Source organism: Mobula hypostoma, chromosome 6 (assembly GCF_963921235.1).
Source record: "Mobula hypostoma chromosome 6, sMobHyp1.1, whole genome shotgun sequence".
In the NCBI taxonomy this organism is placed as follows: domain Eukaryota; kingdom Metazoa; phylum Chordata; class Chondrichthyes; order Myliobatiformes; family Myliobatidae; genus Mobula; species Mobula hypostoma.
In genome coordinates this window covers 107,184,517-107,202,048 of record NC_086102.1, presented here as the reverse complement: position 1 = coordinate 107,202,048, position 17,532 = coordinate 107,184,517, and the positions used below count along the sequence as shown (strand labels likewise).

Here is a 17,532-nt window from a genome sequence, read left to right as displayed (position 1 = left end):
AGTGGCCTGTTCCTCATCTGTAATGTTCTACAGTGCATTCTATTTCTGCTTTGCATTAGTTATACACTTCGGACTAGTTGCCAGGTACTTAGCAGTAGATCTAATCAGGAACTGGCCAGAAGGGTAATAAATTGCAAAGGACTTGGCTCAATATTGACTGCTTGTGAGCAAGCATTACTCAGTTATTGAGCCACTCAGGAAATAATCATAGCTTAGTCTTCGGTGAATGAAAGGCATAATGTCTTTTCCTATTGAAAGGCTTTATCCATCGGCACCGAGCCAATCAGGTGGCATACGGGAGCGGAGAGAGTAAATAAGATCCGGTATTTATAACAGAACCTGCAAGCTGTCAATAAGATTGAAAGAGTGCAGAGAAAATTTACAATTATGCTGCCAGGACTTGAGGAGCTGAGTTATAGGAAAAGGCTGAATAGGGTTGGACTTCATTCCCTGGAGCGTAGGAGAATGAGGGGAGATTTGATCGGTATACAAATTTATGAGGGGTATAGATAGGGTGAAAGCAGACCTTTCCTATTGAGGTTGGGTGAGACTAGAACTAAAGGTCATGGGTTAAGGGTGAAAGGTGAAATGTTTAAGAGAAATCTGTTCACTTAGTGCGAGTGTGGAATGAATTGCTGGAAGTGGTGGATGAGGGTTCATTTTCAACATTTAAGAGAAGTTTGGATAAGTACATGGATGGGAGGAGTATGGAGGGTGATGGTCCAGATGCAGGTGAATGGGACTAGGCAGTTTGGCAAGGACTAGATGGGCCAAAGGGCCTATTTTTGTGCTGTAGTGTTCTATAATTCTCTCCAACTTTGTGGTAATGCTTGTTGCATTTTTGGTTTCCGAATTGAATCAGTGGATAATTAAGCTGTCAACTATTGCACAGAAATGCCTCGCATCTCTGTCCAAGACCATGTTTGATTTTTATTTAAGGGACACATATTGTTCCAAATTAATGGGGATAAAAGTTCTTCTTCCCAAGCCAGAAATGGCTAATAGGAGGGGGCATAATTTTAAGGTGATTGGAGGAAAGTATAGAGGGGATGTTAGAGGTGGGTTTTTTACACAGAGTGGTGGGTGTGTGGAACTCCCTGCCAGGGGCGGTGGGAGAGACAGACACGTTAGGGACATTTATAAAACTGTTAGATAGGCATATGGATGATAGAAAAATGGAGGGCTATGTAGGAGGGAAGAGTTAGATTGATCTTAGAGTAGGTTAAAGGGTTGGCACAACATTGTGGGCTGAAATTACTGTGCTGTAATGTTCTGTGTTCTAAATTTTGTTATTGTAGTGTTGTACAATGGCTTCCAGTGAGAATGGGATGGTTTGAGGAGATGTCTGAAGTGATCCCCTCGGGATTGCTGGTTAGACCGGGAGGCACAGACCAAATGTGTGACAGCTGTCTGCCTGGGAATGTCCTGCTGAAGGATCTCTCCCTCCAGAGACACACTGCGTTCCTCCAGCATTTTGTGTGTGTTGTTCTGGATTTCCAGCTTCTGCAGAGATTTATATATAAATTAAATGAGTGGTGCAGAGAGAAGAACAAAATGGTGAGGTAGTGTTCATGGGTTGGTTCTTTGTCTGTTCTGGAATCTAATGGTGGAGGGGAAGAAATTGTTCCTGAAACGCTGAGGAACAATTCTGCCTGTTGATCCGGATTCCAGCATCTTTTGCACCTCTTTCCCATCCATTTGCTTAACTTTAATGATGTGCACAAAGCGGACAGGATGGGCGCTCGGGACTGGGATAAGGCGGTGTTGGGTTTAGGAGATGAGCTCTAATATGCTACTGGAAGAGGTTGGACTACCACGGCCAAAGCTAGGCTGGTGTGGTAGCGTAGCACATAACACTTTACACCCCCAGCGATCTGGGTTCGACTCCTGTAAGGAGTTTGTATGTTCTCACCGTGACCGCATGGGTTTCCTCTGGGTGCTCAGGTTTCCTCCCACATTCCAAAGACAGGGTGAGTGAATTGTAGGCGTGCCATGTTGGGACTGGAAGTTTGGTGATACTTGCGGGCTGCCCTCAACACGCCTCCAGGCTGTGTTGCTCATTGACATAAAATAACATATTTCACTGTATATTTTTGATGTGTTGATGTACTTTGACAGATCAAGTTTATCTTTAAATCATTGGTGGGTTCACTGTTCATACTGCTGGGCGCCACCTCCCTCTAGTGGCAAAGATGAGAACTGTACCACAATTCGCCCATGACACCCATCCAGCAAAGCAACACCCAAAATGCTGGAGGGACTGCAGATCAGGCAGCATTTAAGGAGGAGAATAAACACTCAACATTATGAGCTGAGACTCTTCATCAGAACCACCCCAACCACTGAGGATGTGGAAATTCAGTCCACTGGGTCTCTGCCTGTACGATGTTTACAAATCAGCTTTATTATCGCTGACAGATGGTGAAATTAGTTTGGCAACAGCAGTGCAGTGCAAGCCATAAAGATATTACTCTAAGTTACAATTAGAAAAATAAGAGATGAATATATAGTGCCAAAATGGTGAGGGAGTTTTCATGGACCGTTCAGAAATCAGGTAGCGGGGGGAAGAAGCTGTTCCTAAAACATTGAGTGTCTCTCTTCAGGTTTCTGTAACCACCCCCCACCCCACCCCCCCAGCAAGTTTCCTTCTGCGCCTCACCACCATCTTGTTTTAGTTGTTTTGGCCTCTACAGGCACCATTCATTTTGTTTGAACATTACTTTCTGTGTACAAGTTGGTTTTCATATCGTTTCCTGGATGGATTAATTTTGATTTGGTTTGAAGCACATGGTAGAAAGGCACACATCTCCATACTCTATTTGCTCTTGAAACAGCAGTATCTGAGAGTTTTAAGTTTTGGTTAATATTGGTAAAGAGTTAGCCAATAGATTTTGAAGGAAGTGTTATGTTTATTGTTTATTTTTACCAAGATATTGTTGCCCCACTCTTGGTTACATGGCATACTTATAGAGTGTTGTGTATATGTGTTAGCTTGGTTAACACCAGTTGTGACAATAATCAACAGCATTAGTATATTCAGGTGCACAACGATTCTGTATTGAAATTAATACATATTTCACTTTCTGTAGGTTCACAAGTAATAGACCTCATTAAAACACTGAAGAAAGCTTCCATCTCAGGTGAATTTTGAGAACTCGTTACATAGTTGTGTACATATGCATGGTGAGGACAGTAAACGACTTCATCCCAGTACAGAAAAACACAAAGGAATGCAAGAGGCTGCAGAGAGCAGTGGACACAGCTTGGTCCATCACAGGCACAGCCCACCCGCCCCATCAATGACAGCATCTACAGGAGGTACTGCATCGCAGACCCTCACCACCCGGGCTATGCCATCTCCTTGCAGCGACCATTGGGCAAGACGTCCCACACCACCAGGTCCAAGAACGTCTACTTCCCCTTATCTGTTCAGCTCTTGAACCAACTGCTCAACCCTAACCACTACAGTTCAGCCACTTTGACCAGTTTGCATTGAAGTAGACTTCCTTCTTGTTCTTGCTTGTAAATATTATGTTTCTGTTTTTCTTGTGAATCCTTTTTGTCTGGTGCCATGTGCCTGTGACACTGCAGCAAGCAGTTCTTCCATTGTACCTGTGCACATATCAATTCTCAACTGATTTCACTCTACCATGACTTATGCTTTTCCCCGTCAAACCTATTCTCCTACCTTCTTCCCATAACCTTTAATGCTTCTAATAAATTCTATTATATTTCTTTATTTTCCTGTAAATGCCTGCCAGTAAATGAATCTCAGGGAAGTATATGGTGACATTTACCGTACACACTTTGAAGATAAATGTACTTTGACTTTGAAAAGTACGGGGATGGGATAAGTTCAGTGGGATGTGGGCCAAATGCAGGTTGGTACCTCAGTCGGCATGTACGAGTTGGGCTGAAGGGCCTGTTTGTGTGCTGTATGACTCAATTTATCAGTAAATGTCAGACATGGAGCAGCTACATTGTGAACAGCAACACAGGGTTTTGTGATCATGTTGACCTGTGATCCAATCCTGTTTGTTCAATTTCTTAGCATTTAGAAGGTACAGAAGTCTCAGGAACCGTTACTTTCCTACAACCATCAAGTTCTCGAACGGACCTGCACAACCCTAGCAATGAACTGCAGACCACCTCCACGGACTACATCTTTAAAATCAGAATCAGGTTTATTATCACTGACAAACCTCGTCAAATTTGTTGTTTTGTGGCAGCAATACAGTGCAATGCATAAAATATGCTATTAAGAAATCCATGTAAGAAAGTAGTGCAAAAAGTGAGCAAAAATAGTGAACATAAACACACAAGATTGCGCAGATGCTGGAAATCCAGAGCAACACACACAAAAATGCTGGAGGAGCTCAGCTGGTTGGACAGCGTCTATGGAGAGGAACCAACAGCTGACATTTCGGGCTGAGACCCTTCATTAGGAAAATAGTTCGTGGACTGTTCAGAAGTCTGAAGAAGCTGTTCCTAAAATGATGAGCGTGTGTCTTTAGGCTCCTAAGCCTCCTCCCTCATGGTAGCAATGAGAGGAGTGCATGACCTGGGTGATGGGGGTCCTTAATGATGGATGCTGCCTCTCTGAAGATGTCGTCGATACCGGGGAAGCTAGTGCCCGTGATGGAGCTGGTGGAGTTTACAACCGTCCGCGGCTTTTTCCGAGCCTGTGCATTGGAGCTCCATACGAGACGGTGAAGCAACCCAGTCAAAATGCTCTGCATGTTACACCTGTAGAAATTTGCCAGAATCTTGTTCTGCACAGCCTGTTTCTCCTTTTTTTAAACTGAGTGATGTAATTTGTATTTTGTACCTACCTGCTTGTGATGCTGCTGCCGGTTGTTCATTTAACCTATACCTCACTGTACTTGTGCACTTGAAAATAAACCCGACTTGAGTAGACTCTACCCACCCTGGACATTTTCTCTTCTACCCCCACTCACCGGGAAGATGAAAAGATGTCCCACCAAGCTCAAGGGCAGCTTCTACCCAACGTTATAAGACTCTTAACCTCACAGTCTACCTTGTTAAGACCTTACACTTGTTCAATAACTTTTATACTTTATTCTGCATTGTTGTTATTTTGCTTTATTCTGGCTCAATGCACCGTGTAATGATTTGATCTGTATGAACATGAATACAAGACAAGTTATTGACCGCTACCTGGGTACGTACTCTGTGACAATAATAAACGAGTTTACCGATTCCATTCTACACCATCATGACCTTGTAGCTTGTCGTCTGCCTGCACTGCACTGCACTTTCTCAGCAACTGTGACACTTTATTCAGCATTCTGTCATTGATTCTACCACCGGTCAGCCCAAGGCTTTACAGTGCCGGTTGCAAGAGCAGGGGTTCAACTCCCACCCCAGCCTGTAAGGAGTTTGTACATTTTCCTTGTGACTGAGTTGGTTTCCTCAGGGTGCTCCTGTTTCCTCCCACATTCCAAAGACGTAGGGGTTAGGGTTAGGCGTGTGGGCATGCCATGTTGGTGCCTGAAGCAAGGCCACAGTGGTGGGCTGCTCCCTGCACATCATTGTTGCAATGACACTTTTTACTGTATGTTTCGACGTACTTATGAGAAAAGCTAATCATATCAGTATAATGAACCATATGGATGACTTGCAAAGTCAGGTTTATCACTATAGTGCAGTACGTATGCAATAGTAAACCTATACCCTTATGCTCTACCACTGTGCACACAGACATACAGGAAAAAGCAGAGGCAGCAGGTGGAAGTGAAGGTTTAATACAAGTGTTCACATCTACAAAAGAGAAATGGTTATCAGAGACAGGAAGGTCACCAGGGCAGAGAGGCTGCCACAGAACCAGGTGAGTGATGGGAACCCGATTTTACCCACTGCGGCGTCGCAGCCTGGAAGGATATAATAGCATAGAAGTAGTAAGAAAAGGAGGCCATTTTGTCTCTTGCAAGGGACTATCATTCAGTAAAATGACTGCCCTTTCACCTCTGTGTCTCTTTCCACATCTCCTGAATCCCACAACGTCCAAACATTTTTTTTTGACATCTGTGATTGAGGCTCCACAATTCTTCTGCACTAAGTATTCCAAAGACTCACTGTCCTCCAAATGAAGGAACGCCATTCATTTCTGTCTGAATTTTGAGTCAGTGGCTCGTTGCTATTGACGACCAGGTCATTAGCTCCACCTCTAACCCCTCAGGCCCTGTAAGAATTCACCTCAATGAGATCACAATATGTTCATCTAAAGTCAGAGTATAGACCCCATCTCTCTTCCTGGAACAGACAGGGGGGTCATTCAGACAGAGAGGCCACCGAATTAAAATATGGCGCACCAGAAACTCATCCAGTGAAACTTTACTGTATTCCTATTTCAAGGAGCCAGATTGGGACGGCACAGAGATTAGCGTAACATTATCACAGCGTCAGTGACCCAGGTTCAGTTCCTGCCACTGTCTGCAAAGAGTTTGTAAATTCTCCCCGTGACCTTGCAGGTTTCCTCCGACATCCCAGAGATGTACAGGTTAGTAGATCAATGGGCCACGTGTGTAATTGGGTGGCACATTTGGATAGAAGGGCCTGTTAATGTGCTGTCTCTAAATGAAATAAAGATTCAAGAGGAACTTCAATAGGACCTTGTTAAGAGACCAAACTTACATAGATGAGAAGAAAGATCTTAGCAGATGGAGGGCATCTCTTTCAAGTAACTTGATGGGCTGAATAGACTTCTGTATTAAATGCTCACCTTTTCTACTAAATTAACTATAGAAAGCTCTTATACACCTGCTCTACCCCGAAACCATTGCTATAAATGGTAAGAAAATATAATTTTCCATGAAATTTTATTCAGATACTTTTAACTCCCTGAATTCTGGTACAGTGACGTAGTTGGCCGGTGTACCATCACACCCTGTATGGAGGTAGTACAGAAGAGATTTACCAGGTTGCTGCCTAGATCAGAGAGCATGTCTTATGAGGTTAAGTTGAGTGAGCTCAGGCTTTTCCCTTTGGAGTGAAGGAGGATGAGAGGTGGCTTGACAAAGGTGCACAAGATAATAAGAGGCATGGATAGAGTGGACATCCAGTAACTTTTACCCAGGGCAGAAACAACAAATAGGAGGGCGCTTAATTTTAATGTGGTTGGAGAAAAGCATAGGAGGGGTGACGTTAGAAGTAGGAGTTTTTACACAGAGAGTGGTGGGTATGTCGAACACACTGCCAGGGATGGTGGTCGGTTCATGGCTGGTGCTTGGTTTGTGGGGGAGTGGGGTTACTTGATCAAGGTGATTTGATTAGTTGGCTTGCCTATCAGCAGGTTGGTGTTGCTGGTTCTGCAGGATTAGACCCTGGGGGAGAGGGAAATAGACTACCACCACCTCCCACAAACCCCCAGTGTCCAAGCCCACATTAAGTCCTGTTTTCCCACCACTCCTACTCCTGACCCACACCAATCCTTGGTCTTGTCCTCCTTTGCTGTCTATGCCCCTCCCTTCCTCTGTAACCTCCTCTTGCCCCTACAACCCTACTCTCCTCCAATTCAGGGCAGCACGGGAGCCTAGTGGTTAGCATAATGCTTTACAGTGTCAGAGTTCGGGGTTCAACTCTGTTCATCTTTAAGGACTTTGTACGTTTTCCCCATATCTGCGCGAGCTTCCTCTGAGTGCTCTGGTTTCCTCTCACATTCCGCTGACGTACGAGTTAGTGTTAGTGAGCTTGGGCATGCTGTGTTAGCGCTGGAAGCTTGGCGACACTAGAACATCTTCAGACTGTGTTGGCCATTGATGCAAAACACTGCATTTCACTGTAGGTTTCAATGTACGTGTGACAAATAAAGTTAATCATTACCTCTACCCTGGATACAGACTGATCTCTGTTCTGTCCTCACAACTCTTCCACTATCTTTGCCCCTCCTTTTGTCTGTCACCTCCCGAGCCCTACAACCCTTCGCGATCTTTACTCCCATCTAGTCCTGGCCTTCAGCTCTTCCCCAAGTTTGGTCACTGTGCCTTTGGTGGCCGCATCTCCGGCTACCAGAGCCTCGAGCCCGGGCATCCCCTTTGCATCTCCTTGTTTAGCCACCCCTTTAAAGCCCACCCTGCTTTAGCTATTCCTCTGACGTGGGCCGATGACTGAAAGAGTTGAAGGGAACCCAAGCAGGAATCTTCTTCACTCAGAAGGTAGTGTGAGAGTGGAACAAGCTGCCAGCTAGAATGCCAGACGCAGGTTCCACTGCAGCATTTAAGAGAAGTTTGGAAAAGTACATGGATGGTGGGTGGGTGGGAGGGAGGGATAGGACCCAGGTTCATTTTTTTTAATATAGAGAGAGGGGTGGCTGGATGGAACATGCTGCCGGGGTGGTGGTAGAAGTAGACACATTAGGGGCATTTAAGGAACTCTTAGATAGGAACATGGCTGTTAGAAAAATGGAAAGACGTGTGTGAGGAAAGAGCTAGATTGATCTTAGAGTAGCTTAAAATGTCAGCACAACATTGGGAGTTAAAGGGCCTGTGCTGTACTGTGTTGTACTGTTCTATGTTCTACGGGGTGTCCTTCACCCCTAACCTGGTGTGGGTGGGACTGAGGTGGAACCACCAGTCTCTTGAAGTGACCTCAGAGTGCTGGGAGTGAGTACAGAGTGCCTGACCACTGCATCACTTTGGCACTGAAGAAAAATGAAATTCCCCTTCTCACCTCACAGCCCCCTCCGTCTCCAGATTGAATCATACAGCACCAAAACAGGCCCAACGGCTTCAAGGCACCCAAAAAGCACATCCAAGTTCGTTCCATTTGCCCACATTCCATTTACTGCCATAGCGTTATACTAACTACTCTTCTTCCATGTTGCCCGCTCAGAGAAACTGGGTAAATGAGTGGCTGTTGGTTGGCGTAGACTCGATGGGCTGAAGTAACATGATTGGATGCTGTATCTTCCCACAACTCTGAGCCAGAGGAGGGAGGGAGGATTGATAGAGGGTGTTGGCAGTAGGAACACCATGCAGAGGGAGCAAATAGCCATTCTGAGGCTGTAAATTCAGTATGGAAGGATATCACAATGCACTAAGAATTAGCCAGAGCAGCTCAAATGTCTACATCAAAGCCATGAGCACAATGGATCGTCCAAGAACAAAGCCTAGAGATGACTACGTCTCCATCACCCTCCTACAGAAAGATTTAGTTTGAGGAGGGTGATGGCAGAGGGGGATGCCAGAGTTAGGAATCCCAGTGGTCCCCAGCAAATCTCTGTTGAATGTGGCCAATTGATCCACCTGGAGAAAGGACCTTGCACCTTATTGATTACCTGCACTGCATTTCCTCTGTAACACTTCACTCTGTTATTGTTTTACCTTGTACTACCTCAATACCCTGTGTAATGGAATAATAAACAAGATATTCTGCAGATGCTGGAAATCTTGAGCAACGCACACAAAATGCTGGAGGAGCTCAACAGGTCAGGCAGCGTCTATGGAGGGGAGAAAAAACAGCTGATGTTTCAGGCCGAGACCTTTCATCAGGACTGGAAAGAATATGGCTGAAGACAGAATAAGAACACAAGATATTCTGCAGGCGCTAGAAATCTTGAGGCAGAATAAGATAGTAGGAGTTAGAGGGGAGGATTACAAGCTGGCAGGTGATAGGTGAGACCAAGTGAGGGAGGAAGATAGGTAGGTGGGGGAGGGGTGATAAAGTGAGAAGCTAGGAGGGGATAGGTGATAGAGGTGAAGAGCTGAAGAAGGAGGAATCTGATATCAGAGGACTGTGGATCATGGAGTAAAGAGAAGGAGGAGATGTGATGGGCAGGTAAAAAGTGAGGGGTGAGAAGGGGACCAGAATTTGGGATGGAAAAGAGAGAAGGAGGGAAGGGGAGAGATTACCAGAAGTTGGAGAAATCAATATTCAGGTTGGAGGCTACCTAGATAGAATATGAAGTGATGTGTATGAACAATATTCCAGACTAGCTTTTAACTCTACCTCAGTAATGTAATAATAAACCAATTCCAATTCTAATGCCGATAGGAGTGGAACGGGAATCAATAATAGCTTCTTTTGGCAAAGGGTGGTGGATCTAATTGTCACAGACTGCCGTGGAAGCCAAGTCAATGGGTATATTTAAAGCAGGGGTTGACAGACTCTTGTAGTAAGGGTGTCAAAGGTTACAGGGCAGGCGAATGGGGTTGAGAGGGATAGTAAGTGACCCATGATGGAATGTCAGAGCAGACTGGATGGGCTGATTGGCCTAATTTGGCTTCTATATTTTATGGTCTTATGGCAGGATGATCAGAGTCTTCCTCTGGCCCATCCCTATTTCCCCCTGAGAAATCCAGGAATGGCTTCTGTGTTGAGGAGGGAATGGGGGCCCATCAGATGCTGTTGGGTGTTTCCCCACTAATCCTCACAGTCCCACATCCCTGCACACTCTGGTCCAATTCTTGATAGATTATAAACATGGGAGGGGCATAAACTCTGTTGCTTGACTGGTTGTGGAGCCTCCATCACTGAGGGTGCTCAAGGCCGACAGGTGGATATTTGGAAAAATCCAGAACCCCAGGATCAGGCAGGGGAGTGGAAATGAGACATGGGGGCAGACATGGCCTTCCTGAAAGGGTCTCATTGCTGAGATGGTCAAGTTCTCGATATCTCTGTTCGTAGACGGGCGTTGTCCATGTTACGAAATCGGACTGTCTCTTTCCCTTGGTCTTTGAAGCCACACAACGTGCGACTCTCTACTAACGTTGGCCGACAGCTCCCTTTGGCTGGCTTCTGAGGCACGTTGTCGTTGTCCCGTCCTGTGTGTGTGTGTGCATGTGCGTGTGTGCGTGTGCTGTTGCTGTTAACCTGGTAGATAGCTGGTGGTGGGTGAGGTGGGGTGTGGTGGGCTGAGGTGGGGTGGGGGAAGGTGTGGCACGGAGTCCAGGGTCAGGTGATACGTCTGGTACATCTCTCGCTCTGGGGTTTAAGACAGCTCCTGTTGCTGTGACGACTCACTGATCAGCTGGTGGGGTGAGAAAGGGAGAGAACAAATTAGTGATTGGGACAGGGTGGAGTGGAGGGGGGGGAAATGAGGGGCAGAGAGAATTGTACATGTGACAAATAAAACTAATTTAATATAGTCTAGTCTCTTCTGCCAGCATATGGTCCATATCCCTTCATTCTCTACATATTCATGCGCCTATCCAAGAACATTAAACTCCTCTGTTGGATTTGCCTCGACAGCAGATTCCAGGCACACCCACTGTGTTTGAACAACCTTTCCCTACATATCTCCTTTGAACCTGCTCCCTCCCTTACTTTAAATGCACGCCCCCTAATATTTGACATTTTGACCCTGGGATAATAGGTGTCAGCTCACTAGTCTATCTATGCCTCTCATGATTGTATAATCTTCTATCAGGTCTCCCCATTGCTTCATAGAAGGCAACCAAATTTTATCCACATGGTCCAAAACATTTAGGACTCCCTGTGGTAACAAGAGGGTCATACAATTTCAAGCTCGTTTTTAAAAAAGTCTTTTCTTTGACTCTCGTCTTCTTCTCTCTGCTGCTTTCTTCTGCCTCTTTCAGTTTCACTCCTTTCCCTCCCCCCCACACTTTAAATCTTTCTCTCCCCAACTCACTTTCTCTCTCACTTGCTTACTCTTTCCTTATAATTGCTTACTTTCTCTGTTCCCTCTCTCCATTTCCCTCACTTTCTCTCCCTCGCTTGCTCTCCCTCACTCTCTCTTCTCCCTCCATCCCTCTTTAATTTTCTCTCTTTTCTTCCCATTCCTGCTCTTCCTTCCTTCTCTCCCTCCAAACACACCATGATGCTCACCTCTCCGTCTCTGGTCTCATAAGTCTTGATGGACACTGTCTTCTTGGTGTGGACCTCCGCATGGCGAGGCTGCTCAGGACTGGTCTCTGGAATGTAATGTGTCACAGGTTTACTCCCACATTGACAGCAACAGCCATAGGAATGAAGCTCATGCCATTAGGAGCAGGATATTAACCTACCTCTGAAACTCAGACTTGAAAATGACTGGACAGGCATCACAATCCTGAAATAAAAGCAAGTAACGAGAGATTACAAATACTACGAGGCAAGAGAATTGACACACTATCAGAGGAACTGTACCGAGGGAGGGTCACACTGTGGGAGTGTTGGCTCAGAGACAGTCACACTGAGGGAGGGGCTGTACTTGTGTATTTAATATTTCAGTAATATTTGAGTAGTATTGTAAACATATTGTTTGATCAAGCATTCTTTGTTTACATAACTCATTAAAAGGTTATATGTAAAAGTATGTGAATGGCATATGTCATTACGTCACCAAGTCATAAGTGTGCACCTCACTAAAGTAAAAATTGAGTGTACACAAGTTATCCCCAGCTTCATGTTTTTCTTTCAATTAGTTTTATGTTTTGGAGTAACAAAACAACAGTACTGGAGGGGCAGGAGTGGGGTGGGGGGAGGGGGAGGTCACACTATGGGAGGGGCAGTACTGAGGGAGCATCACACTGTGCAAAGGGTAGTACTGAATGTCCTGGTAGGCTTGCTCCTGGGCCTGGTCAAGATGGCCATTCATGGGTCTAGATAGCAGGCTGTTGAGGGCTTTGCCCAAGCCAACTGCTGCCCCTCTTCAGGGGCTACAATTGTGCCAGGGTATCCTTGGAGAGGGAGCATGTGAGGATGGGGAATTTCCTTGAACGGTGGGCCTCCCAGAGAAATGAGTTCATTATAGATGGCAATAACTCGATTTTAATTTAAATCCCTTAACTGTATTGTAACCTATAATCTTTGTGTGATTTGTATTTGAATAAAGTTTTGTATATTTGTAAACAGAAAGGGACAGTACTGAGGGAGAGTCACACCGTGGGAGGGACAGGAATGCCAACACCATGGACCCACCTGCTCTCTTCTCCCTCCAGCAGCTTCCTGTAGGTAGCAATCTCCACATCCAGTGCCATCTTGACGTTGAGGAGGTCCTGGTACTCTCGAAGATGCCTGGCCATCTCGTCCTTCAGATGACGGATCTCATCCTCCAGCCGCGCGATCGTGTCTGTGTAGCCCGCTGCCTCATTGGCAAACCTGTCCTCCATCTCCCTCAGCTGGCGCATCAGCGATTCGTTCTGCAGGAAAGAGGTCGGAATCAGGGACAGAATGAGCAGGAGAGTCAAAATCAGAATCAGAGACACAGATCAGAGATTCTGCAGATGCTGGAAATACACACACACACACACACACAATGCTGGAGGAACTCAACAGGTCAGGCGGCATCTACGGAGAGGAATAAACAATTGGTAGGTACATGGATGGGAGGGGTATAGAGGGTTATGTAGGTGGGACAACGTGGAGTAACAGTTTAGCATGGACTAGATGGGCAGAAGGGCCTGTTTCTGTGCTGTATGTTGGACCAGTGCAAATGGGTGGCAATGGTCAGTAACGAGGTTGTAGGCCAAAGGCTCACTTCCATGCTGCATCTCTCCATGACTCAGGATGCTCGGATGACACTTGCCCTGGAACTGTGAATGAATTAAAAATAACTCATCTATTTGCAGAGAGTTTGCCAAGTAATGATAAACACAAGAGGTTCTACAGATGCTGAAAATCCAGAGTAGCCCACACAAGATGCTGGAGGAAGCCAGCAGGTCAGACAGCATCTACAGAGAGCAATAAAGAGGCAATGTTTTAGGCCGAGACCCTTCCTCAGGACCAGTTGCCAGGGTAATTACTTCCCAGAAACTGAGTGGAGCCACAGGTGGTGGAGACTGTCTCAGATCTCCAGCACAGACTGCTTCAACCTTCATCCTGTGGTCTTAGAATTGAGATGGAGGGAAAAAGGGCCGAACAATGACAACCCAGAGGTATAGAAACACCAACAGAAGCTCCAAAGACCTCATCCCTAGGAGAGGAAGGATCTAGGAGAAAGGGCTGCACCTGGGGATGACCTGAAAGTCTGGCCCAGGACAGAGGGCTCTGGCGAGTTGCTGTTAGCGGTCTATGCCCCCGTAGGGGTTAAGTAAGCAAGCAAGTGTGGGATGTCCCTATGCGCCTACAGATTGCCACTGTTCTCCCTGAAATGCCGACATTACTCAGTGTCGCAGCTCGGATTTCTCACCAGCTGGTGACATGTGGTGCAGAGGTGCATGGGTTTGTGGTAGAGCACTTGGTGACGGGTTGGGTGGGGAGGGGGAAAACCAGCAGATACTCACGGATCCCTTGAGGGCATCAATCTCGCAGGTGTAGGTCTGGATCTGGTGACGGAACTCCATTGCCTCCTGCTTCGCCTGGCGCAAGGCATCATTGTTCTTGACTGCACTCTGATTCAGATCTGCTACCTGTGACCAAAGATGAGGGAAGGCAAACAGTAAACCATGGTGGTCTTCCTCAAACTCTGACCCTCTTCTCCCATCAGACAGCAGCCCCTCCTTATGGAGATAACGCCCTCCCATCACCACCCACACTCTGACACAGTATTGAATCCAGCCACCATTGAAAGCTTATTTTGATGTGCATACACCGATGGACCCCCATCACCCAGGCCAGGCTGCCATCTGGAAGAAGGCGGGGAAGCCCCAGGACTCTCACCACCAGGTTCAGGGACAGTTATTCCCCTCAGCCATCAGGCTCTTGAACCAATTGGGATAACTTCGCTCAGCTTCACCTGCCCCGTCACAGCACTGTTCCTGCAGTCTATGGTCTCACTTTCAGCGACTCTTCATCTCATGTTCTCGATATTTATCTTTTTTTCCCCTTTCATGTTAGCACACTTCATTGTCTTTTGCACATTGGTTGTATGTCCATCCTTTTGGGCGTGTGCTTTGGATTTACTTGGTATGAGTACAAGAAAATGAATGGCAGGGTTGTATATGGTCATATATTTGTACTTTGACTATGTGACAAATACATTAATTTTTTAAACCTTTATTTGTCTACCTGCATTGGATGTTCCCTAACTGTAGCACTATATTTTGCATTCTACGTTTCTTGTTACTCTTGGTGGACATATATGGAATGATTTGTCTGGACAGCAGACAGACAAAAGCATTTAAACCACAAGACCGAGGAGGAGAATTGGGCCATTCAGCCCATCATGTCCACTCCATCTTCCCACCATGGCTTATCATCCCTCTCAGCCCCATTCACCTGCCTCCTCTTCGTAATATCCGACACTCTTACTAATCAAGAATCAATTAACCTCGGCTTTAAATGTACCCAATAACTTCAGCCTCAGACTAGATAAATTCCTCCTCATACAGCATCTGTTCTAAAGAGCTGTCTTTCTTTCCTAAGGCTATGCCCTGTGGTCCTAGGCTCTCCCACTATAGGAAACATCCTTCCCACATCCACTATCTAGGCCTTCCAAAACTGCTCACAATAATCAAAGTGCAGCCTGACCATACTTTATAAAGCCACACATCACATCCTTGCTTTTATATTCGAGTCCTCTTGAAGTGCATGTTAACATTACATTTCTTCCTCAGCCTGAAGCTTACCCTTTAGGGAATCCTGCATAACAGCTCCCAAGTCCCTTTTCACTTCTGATTTCTGAATGTGCTCTCCATTTAGAATAATCCTTTTATCAAAATGTATGCATCTCAGCTATCCGTGACAATTCTAAACTAATTATCATTTCCTAGCAATTGGAAGTGAAGTTCAGGATATATGGGGTGGATATTCTTTCATGATCAAGGGTCAAGTTAATTTCAAAGTACATTTATTGTCTAAGGATGCATACATTATACAACCTTGATATTTATCTCCTTATAGGCAACTACAAAGCAAGAAACCCAAAAGAACTCTTAAAAAAAAGACTAAAACCCAGTGTGTGTGGAGAGAGGGAGAGAGGGAGAGAGGGAGAGAGGGAGAGAGGGAGAGAGGGAGAGAGGGAGAGAGGGAGAGAGGGAGAGAGGGAGAGAGGGAGAGAGGGAGAGAGGGAGAGAGGGAGAGAGGGAGAGAGGGAGAGAGGGAGAGAGGGAGAGAGGGAGAGAGGGAGAGAGGGAGAGAGGGAGAGAGGGAGAGAGGGAGAGAGGGAGAGAGGGAGAGAGGGAGAGAGGGAGAGAGGGAGAGAGGGAGAGAGGGAGAGAGGGAGAGAGGGAGAGAGAAAAAGAAAAAAAACAGAACATGCAAACAAAGCAGCTGGAGCAGGTCCAGAGCCTCAGTTCATCACATTGTGTCCCTGAACCTGGAGACACAAAGCCCCCCCTGGAGCAGCCAGAGCCTCAGCCTCAGTGCAGCAAAGCACAGAGTAAACATCACGAAGCAGTGAGCAGACCAGCCTGGTCCCAACACCCTGCCTTTTCAATCCATCCAGGCCCGGTGTTTAAATCGTCCACTCTTTCTAGGACCCAGGCCTTTTCACTTCGATGTGTTTTGGGCCTGGACGCTGTCACCACGTTTCGGTGCAGACCGACCTTTCCAAATCGATCAAACCTTGCTTTCGGTTTAGGTGGACAACAAGCCACCAACACAACAGGTGGAGAGTTCCAACCTTGACCCCGCTCCCCCTCACCAGCAAACTGACCACCCCTCTCCCACCCACTCCATCATTGGAGCTCCTTCCCCACCCCATGTGTACACACAGTGAGCCCATCCCAACCGCTCCTCCCCTCCTCCTCACTCCACTACCTTCTGCCACACCAACCTTTGACTTGTACCACTCCTCGGCCTCCTGGACATTCTTGGCTGAGATGGATTCGTACTGCGCACGGATATCACGCAGGGCGGCGGTGAGGTCTGGCTTGGCCACGTCGATGTCCACTTGGATCTGCTGCTCCTGGAGCTGAGCCTGCAGTTCCTGCAGTTCCTGCAGGAGGGGAAAGGGATGGTTACACAGCAAATCCCCAACCCATTTCTTGGAGCTCCCTCACACTCAACTCAAGGTTGAGTCAAGAACTGTAGGTCATAGGTGAAGGGTGAAAGGTGAAATATTTAAGGGGAACATCTTCACTCAGAGGCTGGTGCAAGTATGGAATGAGCTGCCAGTAGAGTTGGAGGATGTGGGTTCATTTATTTATAATACATACTTCAAAACATACACTGGAAGATATCAATAGGGTTGAAAGAGCACAGAGAAAATTTACAAGGGTGTTGTCAGGAAGGGAGAGAGCGACAAATAGCAAAGCCCTGGAGAAGCTTCAGACTCACCTCCTCATGCACCTTTTTGAGGAATGCGATTTCCTCGTTGAGGGACTCGATCTTCCGCTCAAGTTCCAAGCGGGCCAGTGTGGCTGCATCCACATCCTGTGAGAAAGAGAGGCAGCTGCCTTGATTAACTCTGCTCAATTCTGTTGCTCAGTGAGTTGACGCCAGCTGCCAGCTGTCTGAAGCACATTCAAAAGTAAAGTAGCGAGCATTCAGATACTGACCCTGGGAAAAAGAGGCCACCCTGGGACACATTTCAGAGCCATTAGACCACAAGATTCAGGAGCAGAATTAGGCCATTTGTCCCATTAAGTCTGCTCTGCCATTCCATAATAGTTGATTTATTATCTCTCTCAACCCCATTCTCTTGCCTCTTCCCATAATCTGTGACTCCTTTACTAATCAAGAACCTAACGA

General features: G+C 46.3%; 1 protein-coding gene across 1 annotated transcript in view; it reads right to left on the bottom strand.

Annotated features, from left to right (window-relative positions):
- Window positions 1-5,749: 5,749 nt before the first annotated feature.
- The window catches only part of desmb (desmin b), a 29,014-nt gene continuing 17,231 nt past the window's right edge, over window positions 5,750-17,532 (bottom strand). The window contains exons 3-9 of the mRNA XM_063051387.1: window positions 17,119-17,214; window positions 16,616-16,777; window positions 14,184-14,309; window positions 12,880-13,100; window positions 11,985-12,028; window positions 11,806-11,891; window positions 5,750-10,987 (exon numbers count right to left, since the gene is read on the bottom strand). Of these exons, the coding sequence (XP_062907457.1) occupies window positions 10,949-10,987; window positions 11,806-11,891; window positions 11,985-12,028; window positions 12,880-13,100; window positions 14,184-14,309; window positions 16,616-16,777; window positions 17,119-17,214 (774 nt within the window). The 3' untranslated portion in view covers window positions 5,750-10,948. The remainder of the gene's footprint in view (window positions 10,988-11,805; window positions 11,892-11,984; window positions 12,029-12,879; window positions 13,101-14,183; window positions 14,310-16,615; window positions 16,778-17,118; window positions 17,215-17,532) is intronic.